The 17,048-nt window shown below is 55.8% G+C and overlaps 2 protein-coding genes across 2 annotated transcripts in view; one reads left to right on the top strand and one right to left on the bottom strand.

Annotated features, from left to right (window-relative positions):
• Nucleotides 1–3,703: 3,703 nt before the first annotated feature.
• On the top strand, nt 3,704–4,420 carry PHETA1 (PH domain containing endocytic trafficking adaptor 1; the record flags this gene model as incomplete). The annotated part of the gene is made up of 1 exon (XM_079543715.1): nt 3,704–4,420. One exon carries the CDS (start codon nt 3,704–3,706, stop codon nt 4,418–4,420), a length of 717 nt encoding a protein of 238 aa, XP_079399841.1.
• A 3,843-nt stretch (nt 4,421–8,263) lies between these two features.
• Nucleotides 8,264–17,048, bottom strand: part of CUX2 (cut like homeobox 2) — a gene marked incomplete at both ends in the record, with an annotated part of 51,233 nt that continues 42,448 nt past the window's right edge. The window contains 14 exon segments of the mRNA XM_079543640.1: nt 8,264–8,930; nt 9,531–9,804; nt 9,886–10,074; nt 10,358–10,618; nt 11,253–11,412; nt 11,848–12,623; nt 13,612–13,709; nt 14,313–14,964; nt 15,641–15,762; nt 15,764–15,822; nt 15,824–15,893; nt 15,966–16,024; nt 16,103–16,294; nt 16,848–16,952. Of these exon segments, the coding sequence (XP_079399766.1) occupies nt 8,264–8,930; nt 9,531–9,804; nt 9,886–10,074; nt 10,358–10,618; nt 11,253–11,412; nt 11,848–12,623; nt 13,612–13,709; nt 14,313–14,964; nt 15,641–15,762; nt 15,764–15,822; nt 15,824–15,893; nt 15,966–16,024; nt 16,103–16,294; nt 16,848–16,952 (3,684 nt within the window).

The following is a 17,048-nucleotide window of genomic DNA, read 5'->3' as shown; positions in this document are numbered from 1 at the left end:
GGCTGCAGCCGTCCCTACCGCGGGGACAAATGGCCCTCGGGTCCCTCGCTCCAAGGGCTTCACTGAGTGCACACAGTCGCCAAGCTTGGCCATCCCGGTGCCACCCCGCTGCTGCCTGGTGCCATCCCAGTGTCAGCCAGGTGTCATCCCAGTCGTATCCTGGTGCCATGCGCAACCCCGGTGCCACCCTGTCCCATAGGAGAGGGGCACCGTGGCAGATCTGTGTCCCTGCAGAGACAACAAACTTCCACTGCACCTTTTTTCCAGGAGAGGAACTACTCTGTGGTCTGTGCCATCCGCCTGTCCCATTGCCTTCCACCTGTGTCACCAGCCGACAAGGTCTTATGCAGGACAAGGTCTTACCTCGAGAGCTGCTTCGCAGTTCCCCCCAGCATAATGGCACTCCTGGCTCTGAGCACAGCCCCGGGCTGCCCTCCTTCCCAGGCAGCCGTCCCAGCTGTGCTTTTCCTGGTGACCTTCAGCTATTTCACCAGCACCCTCTGCACGTTCTCAGCCCCTGCAGCCTGAGATTTCTCTTTTGTTTTGCTTCCTGTACGGATTTTTTTGTACTCCTTGACTACCGATTCAGTGCACCGACTTCTGCTTTTTCTGTTTGTTTGCTCACCCGCACCCGTGGCCGCTTCCCTTCTGCTGTGCGCTGGGCTCAGCCCTTAACTCTTGCAGTTTTCCCCCTGGTAAAAGGCTGCAGCAGCCTTCTCTTTCTCTTTAACTCATTCATATTCTGGATGTGCCCGGTGCTTTGGGAATGGCACAGCTGCATCTCCCAGGGCTGGGGCACACGGTTACCTCTGTGGGGTGAGATGAGGTCCTCACACTGCACACATTTGGGGAATTAGTGCGGTGATGGGTGGGGAGGTCCTAAAATTTCTGGTTGGGTTTTTCCTATTCCCTCAGGGGGCAGAGTGGGTGGCGGGAGGAGTGGTGGTGAGAAGGGTGGCGGGGGTGATCATGGTGATGGTGGTCGTGGTGAGTGTCGTGGTTGTGATGGTGGTGATGGGGATGGAGAAGGTGGTGAGGGTGATGGCAGAGAGAGAGAACGGTGACGGGAGCGATGGTGGTGATGGCAGTGGTGGTGAGGGTGACAGGTGGTGGTGATGCTGATGCTGATGATGGTAGAGCTGCTCTGCAGCCCCCTCGAGTGCTGCCTGCTGTAGCCCATTGTCTCATAGCAGCCCCGTAGCAGCCCCATAGCTCCTCAGCCCCATAGTAGCCCCACAGGCGGACTCCCGGCGCCCCCTCCCGGCAGCCCCGCACAGCGCCGGCCCCCCCGCCCCCCGGCGCACCCCCCTCTTCCCGCAGTGACTCAGAGCTCCGGGCTCAGCGCGCTCCCTGTGGCCGTCGCCAACCACGGGAGCACGGACTGAGGCGGTGTCCCAAAGGGCTCCCAGCACCCCTTCTTCCTCTCTCAGCCCCTTTTCCTCCGCGTTTTCCCAACTTCCAGCTCGTCCCGTGGGATCTGGATGGGGAAACGGAGGCACGGGATCTGATTCCTTTGCTGTGAGGACTCCGCAAGGACAACGGGGCAATGTCACGGGACTGCCCAGAAGAGGAAGTGTCGGAGCGTGCGGCAAAACGCGGCCATCCCGAGGGAGACCGAACAGGAAGCAAAACTCACGGGGAATTTCGCCGTTGGGTTTTGAGGAATTGGAACGATTCTCCAAAAGAGAGGGGAGGAACAACTCCACGACTCCTGCTAACGAGGCTGCAGGGAGCAGTCGGGGCTCCCCACAACTCCCCTGCATTCTAATAAAGTTCTGCCTTCTCCCCATGGCTCTCCCTCCTTCAGATGTGGTGTTGCCAACGGGCGCTGTGTGGCTGGGTCGGGCTGTAAGAACTGCAGGGCTGTGGGCAGAGCCCCCTGTGAAAGGAGGAAGATAAAACCTGGGTGGTTTTAGTGCTGCTTCAATCCCTTTTTGTAGACCAAAAGAGAAAGTCCACAGGTGACAGAGGAACTCTTCGGTGAACTGAAAACCTTTGCCCCTGCAGCAGTGGTTGCCTGCAGTGTGATTTCTTGGCTCTCTGCAAAGCAAAATCCGACAGTGCTTCTACAAAATGTGCACATCGCTGAGCAGGGCAACAAAGAACCTGGAGGAAATGGAGAGCAAGTGAAAAATGCAGTGTTGTGCAGCTGTGGTGAATGCTGAGCTCTTGCTGTCTCACCCATCCCGTCATCCACAAGAATCATAGAGTCATAGAACTGTTTGAGTTGGAAAGAACCCCTAAAGGCCGTCTGTTCCCACTGCCCGCAGTGCACAGGGACACCCACAGCTCCATCAGTGCTCACAGCCCCATCCCCTGACCGTGGCCATGTGCAGGAATGGGGCACCACCAGCTCTCTGGGCACCCTGTGGCAGAGCAGAGGGACAAGAGCACCTCCCCCACCCTGCTGCCCACACTGCTTTGGTTGCAGCCCAACCAAATCGTTGGCTTCAGGGCTGCGAGGGCATGCTGCTGGCTCACCTCATCCAGCTGCCACCCACCTGTACCCACAAGTTCGTTTGGGCACAGCTACGCTCAATCCTTTCATCCCCTAGCTTGTACTGATAGCAAAGGTTGCCACGACCCAGGTGCAGCCCTCGCGCTTGAATTTGTTCAACTTGATGGGGTTCACCTGGGCCCGCTGCTCAGCCTATCTAGGTCTCTCTTTACTCATCCATCCATCCAGCTGGGACCCCCAGGTCGGGCCCGGCTCTGCGAGGGGCGGTGGCGGCAGCTTGCGGGGAGGAGCCGGGTGGCAGCGCCCCGCCCGAGGGGCGGCCCGAGCCGAGCCGGGGTGCGGAAAGCCGAGGACAAAAGGTGCCCGGGGGATGGGAGCGGGGGTGGCCCCGAAAGGGACCGGAGTGGGACTGGAGCGGGCGGGACAGCGCGGTGCTGGGGAACGGTGGTGGGGCTCGGTCGGGGCGGTCCCGCTGAGGGCTGGGGCGCTCTCACCGCGCGCGGATGTCCCTCTCCCAAAAGGCTGGCTTTGGGATCCCGATTGGTGCCCCCGAGCTGGGAGCCCTCTCCTGGCTCCTTTCATCCTGCGATGTGGCTCAGTAGGAAAATAATGGTCATCCTCGCACGTGTCCGTCTTGCGCTGCGCAGGCAGCGGTGACGCGCTGAAATTCGTCATTTTGGGACAGAGGGAGTGGGGGCAGAGGGGTGCCAGCTGGGTGCCAGCCCTGTGCCAGCAGCCGTCCGTGCATCCAGCGCTTCCGTGTCCCCCAAGGTCACCCACAGCCGGAGCCCAGAGATAGAGCAGCGCCGTGCCCCGCAGCACAGGTGGGTGGAAGGAACGGGATGGTGAGGGCACCGCTGTGTGGGGACACGGGGAGGGGTGGCCTGGCCCTGTGTGACGCTGTCCCGTGAGGGTCCCATGGGCCAGACCTGCACGTGGGCTGGGCGGTGGGGAGGAGAGCGGCTGCAAGGCTACCTGTGCTGTGTGATGTGGGACAGCGAGGGGGGGAGGGGGGAGAGAGAGGGGGGGTCAACAGCCCCAAGTGGGGCTTCTCTATGGGGAAACACCGCCTGGGGTGCGGAGCCCACCCTGGGAGCACCCGACTTGCAGCACTGCGTTGTGCCAGGGTGAGCCTGCCTGCGGTGTTTGTTCTCAGTCTCCATTTCCTGGGTGCCACCAGGAACAAGGAGCCGGCGGGCGGCTGCAGCGCTGCGCACACACTGCCCGCACCCTCTGCCTGCAGCCATGAAGCTGAACGAGCGCAGTTTGGTGTTCTATGCCACCTGCGACTCCCCGGCCGACAATGCTGGATTCCTCTTCAAGCGTGGCGAGCGGCACACGGCGTACCACCGCCGCTGGTTCGTACTCAAGGGCAACATGCTCTTCTACTTTGAGGAGCGTGAGAGCCGTGAGCCGGTGGGCGTCATCGTGCTGGAGGGCTGCACCGTGGAGCTCTGCGACTCGGCCGAGGAATTTGCCTTTGCCATCCGCTTCAGCGGCACCAAATCACGCACCTACGTGCTGGCAGCTGACAGCCAGGCGGCCATGGAGGTGTGGGTGAAGGCGCTGTCGCGGGCCAGCTTTGACTACATGCGGCTGGTGGTGCGGGAGCTGGAGAAGCAGCTGGAGGAGATGCGGTGGGGCTGCCGACACGGCCCGGCCTGCTGCAAGGCACGGCCTTTGGGGATGGAGCACTCCCTGCCCGCTCTGCCCACGGTTCCTCCAAAGGAGAATGGCTGTGCGGTGTGGAATAATGCGCCTGGCATGGACCAGCTGCACGATGGTTGTGATGATGACACCGACCCACAGCCACCTCCACTGCCTCCACGCCGGCGAGCATCCAGCGGTGACACTGGAGTGGCTGAGACCTCCGTATTCTGCCGGTTGCATGAGCATTATGGAAAGCAGGTGGCCCAACTGCGGCAGGACTGGCAGCACCGGCAGTGCCAGCATCGGCCCTGAGAGGCCCTGTGGGCAAAGAGTCCTTGGTACAACCTCAGTCCCCTCTACAGGACTCACAGCTCCTGGGGATCAAGCACTGAGCTGGGTGCGCTGGGACCTCCAGATGTGAGGATGCCGGGGAGAGTTTGGATGGGTGTTGCACTGCCAGAGGGCTGGAACTGCCTTCACCTGCTCAAGGCCAGTTGAGCCCCATGGCATTCGTCTGCTCCAGCAGGATGTGGTTTGTAGAACAAATGCATGGGCGCTATCCTAGCAGCACAGTGCCAAGCACAACAGCCACCATGGCCTCATGTTTGTGTGCTGCTGCCACCCAGCAGGATCCTGGTCCTCCAATTCACCATGTGGTGGAGTTGCCTCCACCCAACCACATCCTCCAGGGCTCCAGGACAGATATTTTTGGAGCTGGTGTCACCCCTGAGCTGGCTCACAAAGGGGAAGTGTCACAGCAATGAAAAGGAACATGCGTGTCAGCAGTGGAGGGAGCAGAGTGATTCACATGCACAAGCAGAGCGTGGCTGCTATTGGAGCCCTGGGGTCTCTTGCAGACATTTCTCTGGTTTGTATCCGTTCTGCTGGCCCAAGGACTCTGTGACACCCCAGCTGGTGCAGTGACTGCTGTAGTCAGCCATCCCACCAGCTCTTCCTTCACTAAAGCTGTTGAATCCCTCCCCTCCTGGATTTGTTTCCCAAATCTTGGAGCAAGAGGAACACTGTGTTGGGCCAAGTGGCCGCGTCTTCATTTGACTTCTCGGAACTGGCTCAAGTTCTTTTTCTACAATAAATATTGCTTCAGGAATTTCCTCCTGGCCTCCTTCTCATTTGCACATTTGGCTCATTTGGGAAAGTAGGTCCTGGAGCACCCTTGAGGGATGAGGTTGGGGATGGGATTGGGAGTGGAATTGGGGGTGGAATGGGATGGTGTGTTTTACTCAGGGGGCACCAGGACATTGTGTTGGTCCCATGTAGGGACAGCATAGTGACTGTTTTGGAGTGACAGAAATCACACAGCAGAGTCCAGAAGGCCTCAGATCTGTGTGGTTGTGCCTTGGAAGCTGCTCTGGTGAGGATAGGGATAAAGCAATGAGCTGTCCTCCCTGCTATGTGCGTGTACACAAATGACTGTAGCACTGCTAAGAGCAGGAGTGTTATCAGATGGAAGTCAGATTGTCTGCCAACAAGCTGCAGAATTTATCTTTTCCCCAATAATCTGAGCCCCAACAACCAATTATTTCATTAGCTCTGGCATTAACTAAAACCTGACTCATGGGCAGCACCCCATGGTGCCCCTTGGTCCCCAGTCCTCTACCAAGGCTGTGAGTCACTGAGGCAGGACAATATAGCCATCCCCTCGCTGGGGCTGGTGGTAGTTTCACACAGGGATGGGGACCCTGCTGTCACATAGGTGGCACTGCCATCCTGCATGGCATTCTGGCTCGCAGAGGGCAGCCGAGGTGACGTCTCTCTGCATCCAGATGGAGAATGAAGCCTCTGCAGTTTCCATGGCAGCTGGCCGAGCTTTTCAAGGTGTTCAGATATTCATTAAAAATAAATCCTTCCCAACATGTTAGTCGACAAACAAGCTAAAACAGATATGCAACATATGGATTTATTAATTCATCACACGCCAACCTCCCTGCCTCGTGGTGGTAGCTACAAAATCACCGGGCGATGCTGAGGTAAGGTCAGGAGGCTCCCAATGGAAGCCAAAGTGGACACAACCTGAAACCAAGCACCAGGGAAGCATGCTGCTCTTGGGGCAAGACTGCACCCTGAGCTGGACCGACCCCATAAACACCCCCCTTTTTCCCAATGGAGTGACACTGATGGCTGCAAGAGCCCCAAAACCCAATGCAAGGGTGAAACTCAGTGTGAGCCACCGCCGCAAGTCTCAGTTCCTGCGAAGAAACACACCGCGACGCCAGGAGTCTTATCCAACTTCTGTATTTAGTGGCTCTTTACAGAACTTGTTCCTTCCAAAATTGTTAACAAAGTTCATCGATCTCATAGAAACTTTTGAAGTACAGTACATGAGCCTATAACAAAATGTGATCAGTATGTCCCACTAGCTTTTAGTACAACAGGATTTCCATGTTCAAAAGACTACCCTAAGTGCTTCATCAAATCCCGTTCCACTAAAGCTAACACAAGCACACTACGGAGAACAGTCGGCAATGGGTACGCCTTGGCCTTCGGTGGCGTGGTGGCAGCAGGGTGACCTCAGGGAGCTCGTGCTAGTGCAGAGCCGAGCTTGCTTTTGGAGAGCCCAATAAGTTTGCTTTTGAAATTGCTCCCTGACTACCACCAGAGTATAAAAATACCTTCTATTCTGATAAAAATGTCTACAGTGGAAAACAAGTCAGTGCATAGCCTCAGAGCTGGCATCGAGCTCTCCCCCACGGCCCCGCAGTGCCTCTCATCAGGTGACAGATGGTGGAGAGGGTGGCCAGAGTGTGGCATGCCGCATTCTTGGCGCATGCAAAATGCATTGAGAAACGGAATGGACAGGAAACATTACAGGACACAATCCACCCTCCTCTTCTAAAGGCATTTTGTTAGTTGGGGCACTGAGATGGGAACACTCCAGGGTCCTGATTTGGGTGTTGGAATGCCACCACACCACTGCTGTGGCTTTGCACTAGGTCAGTAGCAAGGCACCACTGTGCTTTGCCCAACTTAGCCCCAAGCACAGTATAGGGCAGGAGCATGGCTTGACACTCCATGTCCCAGCTCATTGAGACATGCTGTAGTAGCCACTGCTTGGGGACACAGCCATGACAATAGGATGCGGTCATGGCAAGGGGACGTGGCCATGACAGTGGTTCACGGCCGCAGAAAGAGGGCATGGCCATGGCGAGGGGATGCTCCCCCTGTCCACATTCCAAAGCCTCCGAACCAAAAAAGTGCTTCAGCCCCCAAAGCTGCACATGGTGCAGGGAGAACCCCGAGCAGGGCACGTTCTGGCTTTTTGGAGTCCCTAGGCACCAGTGATTTCATTTTCCATATGACAGTAGAGCATGGGGACCCCAAATGTCATCCCCAGCCAGCTGGAGCTGCCCCAGGTGTCAAACCCAGGTACCTCTTCCCATCACCACCACAATCAGAGACAGCTTGCTTCACTTGGGTCTGGTTTGCCTTTTTCCCTCTTTTCCAGTGCTGTCATTGTTGAGGGCCAGCACCAGCTGCTGACTCGAGGGAGCGAGAGGGACCGCATTTGCACCATGCTACGTCTTGTTCCAGAAGGCTATTGCAGACATTTCTACAACATATACAACTGCACGTGACATTCTGTGTTACAAAGGTTTCAAAAACATACCACCAGAACTAAATACATACTCGATGGCGTCAAGGTTTCTGATTTAGAGTCTTCATGGACTATAACACAGTCTCTGGATGGGGCAGAAGCGATGCAGTGTCTTACAGACAGATGTGGAAAAATGCTATGCAAAAGTTTATTAAATTTGGTCAGTCTCATAGTGCTTCTTGATGGCTTTGCTCAGTAAGTCTTTTCTGTGGGTTTTTTTGTTTGTTTGTTTTTAATCTCATCCAGTGGCAAACTACAAGACTTCAGTGTACATTTAATGACACGACTGCTACATCATCTTGATTTTATAGCTATCTTTAATATCAAAGCAGCTTAAGCTGTTAATAAATTCCAAAGTATCCTTTTATTAAAATATCTAAAAGAGGTCTATAAATATTTTTCTTTTTCTTTTTTAAAATCGTTCCCAGTTTTTCACATTGAAAACAAAGCTGGGGCAGCTTCGTGGACGCCTTTGCAGGGTCCACCTCTCGGTGCGCACTGAGTTTAACAAAATATAGAGATGTGTGTGTCTGCAAGGCAGCTCAGAACTCCCACTCGAGGACCTCCTCGCGATTGGCAGCCCGCTCCAGGCGGTGGATGATGTTGTTGAGGTTGGCCATCTTCTCGTGACGTCGCTGGACGCTGGTGCTGAGCCGGGGACACGGGGCTGGCGGCAGTGCCGGTGACACCGGCCCGGCAGAGGATGGCCCTGGTGAGGCTGAACCAGCGAGGCCAGGCGAGGAGGCAGCGGAAGGCGAGCTGGGGGAAACCTCCAGGCTACAGTGGGATGAGTTGGCCGATGACTGCGAGCTGCCAGGGTCGGGATGGAGTGGTGGTGGTGGTGGTGGAGGACCTCCGGAGGCCCTGGCTCGGCCTCCCCGCCGTGGGAGGCTGCCGGTGCTGGGGGCAGCAGCACGGGGGGCTCCTCCTCGCTCCTCCTGTGGGGGCCCAGTGCTTTCTGCTGTCCCGGCTGGGCTGCGCGAGTCCCGCCGGCGGCTCCAGCTGCCCACCTCCCCCTGCTCCTCTTTCACCTTCACCTCGCCAGTGCAAGGGTGCTCGCCCCCACTGAAAAGGGGTTTTCGGTCCTCAGTATCTGAGTCAGGGCTGTGTGGGACCCTAGGCCTTGGGCCGGCTGCCCCACCACTCTGCTCTGGGTCCGTGTCGTTGTCTTGCGTGCCTTCCACCAGCATCTCCCGGCGCATCCGTGACCTGTGGGGCACAAACACGGGGCGTGAGTGATCATACCAGTTTGGAAAAACATCAACAGGCAGGAATTGTATTGAATGCTTCAAACATAAAGACCCCAACTTATCGTTCACAGAATGATGGAATCATAGAATCGTTAATGTTGGTAAAGACCCCTAAGATCATCATGTCCACACCCAACCTACCCCCACCTTGAATCACAAAAATCACAGTCATCAATGCTGGAAAAGACCTCCAAGATCATCCAGTCCAACTGCCTGCCTACCACCAATATTTCCCCACTAAATCATGTCCCTTAATACCACATCTAAATGTTTCTTGAACACCTCTAGGGACAGTGACTCATCCACCTCTCTGCGCAGACCATTCCAGCATGTGACCACTCTTTTGTAGAAGAAACTTTTCCTGACTATCTAACCTGAACTCCTCCTGGTGCCACTTGAGACCATTACCCCTCATCCTTTGGGCTCTTTCTAGCTTGCAGTCTTCCAAACTCAACCATTTTTGTACATATTTTCCCCTACCGCTTTTTTGTTTTTTTAGATATCACTATTTGAAGACATATTTCAGGGTAGTTTTGTGCTGTTTCAGCAGCATCCGTACCTGTAGTTGTGGAACCAGTTGATGACGGTGTTGGTCTTGAGGTTGAGCTGGAAGGAGAGCAGCTCGATAGTCTGCTGGGAGGGATAGGGTTCCAGCTGGTAGGCTTTCTTCAAGGCTTCCTTCTCTTCAGGAGCCAGCACCACCCGTGGCTTCTTGATCTGCAGAAGGCTGAGGTCCTGGGGCTGCAGGCCGGGACTGGCACACTCGGAGCGGGCGCCAGGGGACTCGCTGTCTGAGCCGGCACTCATCAGCCCATACCGGCGCTTCAGGTAGGCTGCAGGAGAGGAGACGGAGCTGCGCGCCGCTCAGCCCCCTCCGCCCCACTCATCCACTGCCGCCCAACCCCCATGCTCACCTTTCTTCTCCAGCTTCTTCATGTCACGCAGTTTTTCGACGTTGTGAGGGTCATTGAGCCAAAGTTGCATGCGGACAAAGGGCTCCCTCCCCTTCAGGCTCAGCTTGTGCCATGGCTTGGGCCTGGAGAGGAGATCGGACACCGAGCCCTGCGTCAGGCCCAGGATGCTCTCCCCGAACAGCCGCTGGCCTGGCAGAGGAGAAGCAGAGGTGGTTAGAGAGGGACGAGTCGCATCACTGTCCAGCCAGCCACGTCCCAGTCACCCTGCCACCCTGCCACCCTGTCACCCTGTCACCCATCTGCTTGTCAACCCACAACCCCATCACCCTATCACCCCACCACCCTTTTAGCTCATCACCATGTCAACCCATCATTCCACCACCCCATCACATCATCACCCAACACCCTGCCAAAAGCCAGTCAGCCGGGAACCCACTCGCCTCACCAGCATCTCCCAAAATGGCGCTCGCACCTAAATTGTTGTCCGTCAACACCTCCTTGACCTTCTTGGTGATGGAGTAGGTGTCCAGCTCGGGGGACATGGCAACAATCTCCTGGATGCCCACAGGGCCTTGGCTGTTGGGGTGTGCTTTGCCTGCCACCACTCTGCTCTCAGGCTGCTGGTTTTCCTTGCTGCTCTCCAGGGCGAGGGTAAGGGGCTCTTGCGATCCCTTCTCATGCTCCGTGGGGCTGGGGGGTGGCGAGGGGGATGGCTGTGGTTCGGCAGGGCTAGCTGTGTGGCACCAGGGAGAGGACGGGTCAATGGCACTGGTGGGAGGGCACTGTGCAAACCCAATAATGGGCCGTAAGGATGGAATGGGTTGAGGGAAGGGATGGCAGCAGGAATGTGAAGGTTATTTTTATTATTCATCTGCTATTTATTATTATTTATTATTCCTGAAAGGAGGAAAGTCAGCAGAGCCTCTCCGGCATCTGTGGCTGAGCAGGAGGCAACAGCAGAATAATTAAAGAGAGAAAACACAATATTAACATAAAAACCCAACTACTTTTCTATTCCAGGCACAAAGCCAAGGATTTTTGTTGTGTTTTTCCTTTTCTTTTTTTAACTAGATGACTTTCAAAACCCATTTCTGAGAAAATAACATTAGAAGGAGCTGTGCAACAGCCCTATCTTGTCTAACATACTAATTAAGGGGGGTTGAAATGAACTGCATGTATTGGATGGGCGGCTTTGGACTGAAGGAAGAATGGGTGATGTCAAGTAGCCTGGAGCAACTGCTGGTGCTGAAGTGATGCTGTATGGAATGAGGACATGACCAAATCCTCCTGTCTTAGGATGCGGGAGATGGATGGGAATGGTATTGGGATGTTTATGGAGCAAGGGATGCAGCGGCGGCGGCACTTACCCTGGGATGGGGTCGGCTGCTGGCTGATGCCTTGCCCCAGCTGGTCCGTCAGCCAGAGCTGCATGCGGATGAAGGGCTCCCGTCCCTTCTGCGTCAGCTTACTCCACGGCTTGGGCCGCGACAGCATGTCACTCACACTGCCCTGGGACAGGCCCAGTACCTGGGTATGGTGCAGGCGTTATGTGCTGGGCTGCTGCCTGGCCATCATCCCTGCTGAACAGGAAGCGAGCCCGGCCGCGCTGGGGCAAGGAGCAGGATGGGTGGAGGGGACAGGGTTTGCACTCACACCCCATGGTATGCCCAAATCCCTTGGTCCCAGTGCTTGGTGCAGGCGCTGGGATCGCCCTCAGGGCTACCCACTGGGTATGGGTTGTGGGGACTGCACATTGCCTGTGGGCAGTGCCACCAACCAATTGGTGGTGGCCATCAGGAGACTGTTGGGTTGGGTTGGACATTGAGGACTCTGAGGGGAGCCCTGTGGCACAGTGAGGACCCTGGCAGGAGGTGCTAGAGGACATCAACCAGCCCTGGGTGCTGAGATGGACAATTCCCACCCCACCGAGGGGACACCAGACTCCATTCCCCAAGCCGGTACCTTCTCTCCAAAGATCCTCTGGCAGATGCCATTCTTGGCCAACTTCTCCTTGACCTGCCGGGTCAGCTCCAATGTGTCCACCTCCCTGTACATGTACATTTCATACTGCTCTGGTGTCAGCGGAGGCACGGTGGGCTTCAGGGTGCGCGGTACATAGGCAGGGTAGTAGGACAGCCGGCCACCAGCTGCCGGCTCCATGCCAGTACCCTCCACCTTCATCTCTGCTAATCGGTGTGGCTCATCCTCAGCTGCCGGCAGCTCATCTTCATTGGCACCACTCTCAGCAGGCTCACCCCTTGGCCAGCCTCGTCCATTGGCCATGCCGGAGTAGCTCGAGGAAGAGGAGGAGAGCGAAGGCGAAACAGAGGTGTAGGGTCGGCTGAGCAGGCTGCGCTCTGACGCCCAGTGCTGGTCGAAATAAGAGCCAGCATCACCAATCTCTGACTTCACCTTGCGGATGATGCTCTGCACGAAGGCAGCAGGCGAGAGGACAGCAAGGGGCGTCTGAGGGGGGCCAGGGCTGGCCCCGCTGCCCTCCTCCTGCTTGACGTAGGCTGGGACGATGTTCTGGCTAACGGTGGCCAAAGTGGAACGCTCAGTGGGAGGTGTGCCCCCGGGCCGCCCGCTGCTCCCTGCCTCCATCTCCAGCAGTGCCTGCTGCTGCGCCTGCATCTCCCGCCGCGCCTGCTCCAGGATGCTCTTGATGGCGTCCTCTGAGCTGCTGCCACCAGCCCCGTTGGTCACCGCTTGAGATGTTGATGGGTTTTTGGGCTCACCTGCAAAGAGGGGCAATGAGGGGAACCGCTGGGTGCAGAACTCATAGAGGTGCTGGCTAGGAGCGAGGGAAGGTTTTGACATTTTCAGTTTTGTTCCTGCCCTGCTTTTGGCTGGGATGGAGTTAATTTTCTTTCTAGTGGATAGTATGGCGGTGTATTTTGGGTTTAGGGTGACAGTAACACTGATAACACACACATGTTTTGGCTGTAGCTGTTCAGAGCTTACACTTAGTCAAGGACTTTTCAGCTCCTCAGGCTGCCCTGCAGTGAGGAGCTGGGGGTACACAAGGAGGTAGGAGGTAACAGAGCCAGCACAGCTGACCCAAACTGGCCAAAGGGATGACCGATACTGCATTGGCACCATTCAGAACAACAAAACTGGGGGCAGCTGGCCAAAGAGGCTGGAAAGCAGCCATGGCATTCCTGCACCTAAGTGTGATTACATTTTGACAACTGCAAAATAAATCCCATTACCAACGATGGCAATAAACGTGTTTGTTTTCTCTGTTTTTCCACCATTCCTGTCTAATGTAATCCTCCAGGATTCTGCCTTCTCAGCAGACTACCCATTTTAATGTATTTCATTTCTTGTCATTGACTGTGAGCAGAACTGCTTTAATGATTCCTCACACCATGTGGATCGTGTGCTCTCATTTAATTATCTGTTCTGGGAAAGGCAGGATTGAAAAGTTAAGTCCAAAGTTTCTGAAAGCTCAGGTACAGGGCGATGTGCAATTGTGCATGAGTGTTTTGTTTCCAGCAATATTTACCAGCAGTTCTTTCCACCATATCCCAAATCTCTATGGATGGCGATGAGAGAAATGGCCAAAAAAGACCCATTTTGGCTAGTGCCATGCGTATGGATGGGGGAAGGTAGGAAGCCTTGCCAACTCCTCACAAGCACCCTGAGGTCTCAGCCTTGTTTCTGGATGGCATGGCCCAAGGATATGTGGCCTGCAGTCTCCAAACACCTATAGACAGAACGCACCTCCCTTCTGTGACTCAATCTCCTTCTTTGCCTGCTCCAAGATGTTTTTGATGGCATCGTCGGAGCCGGTTTCTGGCGTTCTGATCCTCGGTGTGATGCTACCTGATCAAAGAAGCATGACAACAGATTTGTCACCAGCGCTGGTTCTACAAGCTCCACTTGTATGTCAGGAAGCATTTACTGTTGCTCGTGTTTAGTTATTTTTAGGGATGCTGGATTTAAGGAAAACACCACTATTCATTAGTTGCCACCCCCTACTGACAGCTCTTGCCTTCAACACAGCATCACCTGGCAGAGGACACATGGGATCAGATGCCACCATGACAAATCAGAGTGTTGCTGAGGAGCCACTGTTCCCAGAGCCAAGAGTTATTTTACGATGGTGACAACACTGTACCACAGTTCTGAAGCACTAAAACTTGATTATTTTAACAATATATTCCAAAATGTTGATTTGTATTCCACAGAACAGCCCAATGGAAGACTAAATGAGTGAAACTCATCCAGGGGCACACTTTCAGTTATGGGTTGTGGCATTTGTGCCCCGTGGACAGCAGTACCTGGGGCCACTAGGGACAACCCTTGAATGCCATGGGTGACTCCACAGTGTCCCCATCCATCACCACGGGGCTCAGATGTGAGTGCAGTGGTGGCACAGGGGCAGTTCAGGGCAGCACCTGGCATTGGGGCCACCCCACCACTCACCTCTCTGGCGCACCTGGATAGTCCTCAGGGCCAGTACATTCTGCTCATCGGAGAGAAACTGCTTCATCTTGATGAACGGCTCCTTGCCCTTCACTGTCAGCTTGCGCCAGGGCTTGGGCCGGGCCAGGATCTCACTGACAGAGCCCTGTGACAGCCCCAGCACATAGTGCCCAAAGACCCTCTGCCCAATGTTGTGCTTCAGCAGTTGTTCCTTCACCTGGAAGGCGATGTCGGCTGTATCCAGTTGCTCCTCGTCAGCTGAGCTGCCCCCGCTGCCCTCAGCAGGCTCTTCAGGTGGGCTGGTGGTGGGTGGAACAGTGCTGGGGGGCACAGAGCTGCTTTTGGCTCCGAAAAAAGCAGTGGGGAAGGACAGTCCCCCTCCAGCACCCTCACTCTTGTAAGGGGACCCCTGTAGTGGAGGGCCCTTGGGGAGTAGTGCGTCCCCTGGGAGCCGCTCTCCTCCTGGGAAGGGGGACAGTGGGAACGTCCGGGGGCCTTCGGAAGCCAGGCCAGGGCCAGGTACAGCTGGGAGAGGAGCAGGAGAGGTTGGCTCATCAGCCGGCGGGTGCGGGAGCTGCTGGGGGGACGGGAACGCCTGCTCCATGCCCAGTGGGTCCTTCCCCGACTCGTCTTCACAGGGATCCTCCTCTAGAGATGAATGAGAGAGACAGACATGCACTATAGTCCTGCTGGCTAGATGCTCCTGCATCAGTTTCCCTAGCTGGAAATCCCCCATCCCATAGGCAGGCTCTTTCTGAGCACCTTTCTGAGTGAGTTATGGTGAACATCATAACTTTGACCATGGTGGTGGTCATGCTCCAGGCTTGGACCTTTGCCCACACCCGAGTACAGGCGGAGAAGCAACCAAGTGATTGAGCACAGATCGACAATAGGACTATATATATACAGTCTGATAGCAACAGAACAAGGGGGAATGGTTTTAAAATAAAAGAGGGGAGATTTAGGTCTGATGCTAGGAGGGATTTCTTCATTCAGAGGGCAGTGAGGCTCTGGCAGTGCTGCCCAGAGCTGTGGGTGCCCCATCCTTGGAGGCTCCTGAGGCCATGATGGGCTCTGGGCAGCTTGAGCTGGGCGCAGTCAGCACATGGCAGGGGTGAAGCCAGGGAGCTGTAAGATCCTTTCTAACCCAACCATTCCATGATTCTACAATGTATATGTGGACATGGCTCTTAAAGACATGGTTTAGCAAATATCTTTGTAGAATTAGGTTGATGGTTGGATTTGATGATCTTGAGGGTCTCTTCCAACCAACGCTTCTGCAACTTATGGCACATGAGGCAATGTGTGTCCACCGGTACCCTACCAGTGCTGGCCATCAAGCTGGGCTTCTCCAGCAGGTACTTCTGTGGTGGGTAGAACGCCTCCTTCCCCAGCAGCAGGGCCTCCTCCGGCTTCGACATGCTCTGCAAGGGGCAAAGCAGCGGTGGGCTGGAGCAGCAGGGCTCTGGCGGGGCCAGTAGACCTCCCGCATCCCACCAGGACGCCAGGCCCGCGCCACAGCACTTGCCTGGGGCAGGCTGCAGCTGGCGGATGCCACCTTCATGGCCTTCAGGATGCTGGGGGAGAAACGAGGGGCGGTGAGGCAGGGGATGTGGCCTCGCAGCACCCAACCGCGGGAGCAGGCCTACCTCAGCTCTGTCTTGATCTCCTCGTAGTCTGCTTGTGCCTGCAGCTTCTCCTCCAGCTTCTGTGGAGGACACACTCATGGTGTGAAGCCAACACAGTCAGATCAGTGCCCACCCTGTGCCCACCCAAGCCCCCACACCTCAATGGCTTCGTTCTTGGCAGCCAGCTGTCCCTCTAGCTCAGCAATCTGGTTGGCGGAGGATTCCTCCAGCTCCTGCAGTGAGCTCTGGAGGTGCTGGATGTCCTTCAGGAGCCGTAGGATCTCCCGGTCCTTGGCAGCCAGAGCAGCCTCCAGCCTTGACCCTGAGCACATGGAATAGTTCGCTTTGTCCTGCTGGGAGAGGGTACAGCATTAGCTCCTGGCCACCCAATGCAGGGACATGGGGGCTGTCATTGGCAGGGGGTGGGATGGACTCTTCCTCTGTCCTCAGAGGTCTTCCATGTTCAGCGGAATGCTATAGAAGTGCAAATTGCCCACCTTATGGGAGGCTGCTCCCCATAATCTTGCATGGGCAATGTTATGACCCAAGAGCAATGAAAAAATGCCTGGATCCTTCCTGCTTTGCTTCTGGGCTGCTCCCAAATGTGATGGAAACTGCTGAATGCAAAATGGTGCTCCCAAGCGCAAGAGAGTGCTCCTGGCTGCATGCATGGGGTGCTCCTGTCTATATGGGATGCTTCTGGCCATTATGGGATGCTCCTGATCATTATGGGTGCTCCTAACCTCTATGTTTTGCTCTGGGATGCAATGGGATGTTTCCAGCTGCTATGGGTGCTCCCAACCACGGTGGGATGCTCACAGCTGCAATGACTGCTTCCAGCCACTTGGGATGTTCCCAACCACTACAGGATGGATGTTCCCCAATGCTATAGGAGCTGCTCACCCCAGCAGCACCCTGAGGGGAGCAGCAGGCCAGACGCAGGGAGCTGTTGACAGCTGCCAGCTGCTCCCTCAAGCTCTCCACCTCCCTCTGTGCAGCCTCGGCACGCTGCAAGAGACCAGAAAGTGCATCAGAATGGGCACCCCCATGCTTGGGGCAGAACCAAATCCCAGCACCATGCCTGCCTCTCCTGAGTATCCAGCT

This window comes from Tetrao urogallus (assembly GCF_951394365.1).
Source record: "Tetrao urogallus genome assembly, chromosome: 17".
In the NCBI taxonomy this organism is placed as follows: domain Eukaryota; kingdom Metazoa; phylum Chordata; class Aves; order Galliformes; family Phasianidae; genus Tetrao; species Tetrao urogallus.
The sequence above is the reverse complement of the archived record's forward strand: the minus strand, read 5'-3'. Positions and strand labels throughout refer to the sequence as shown.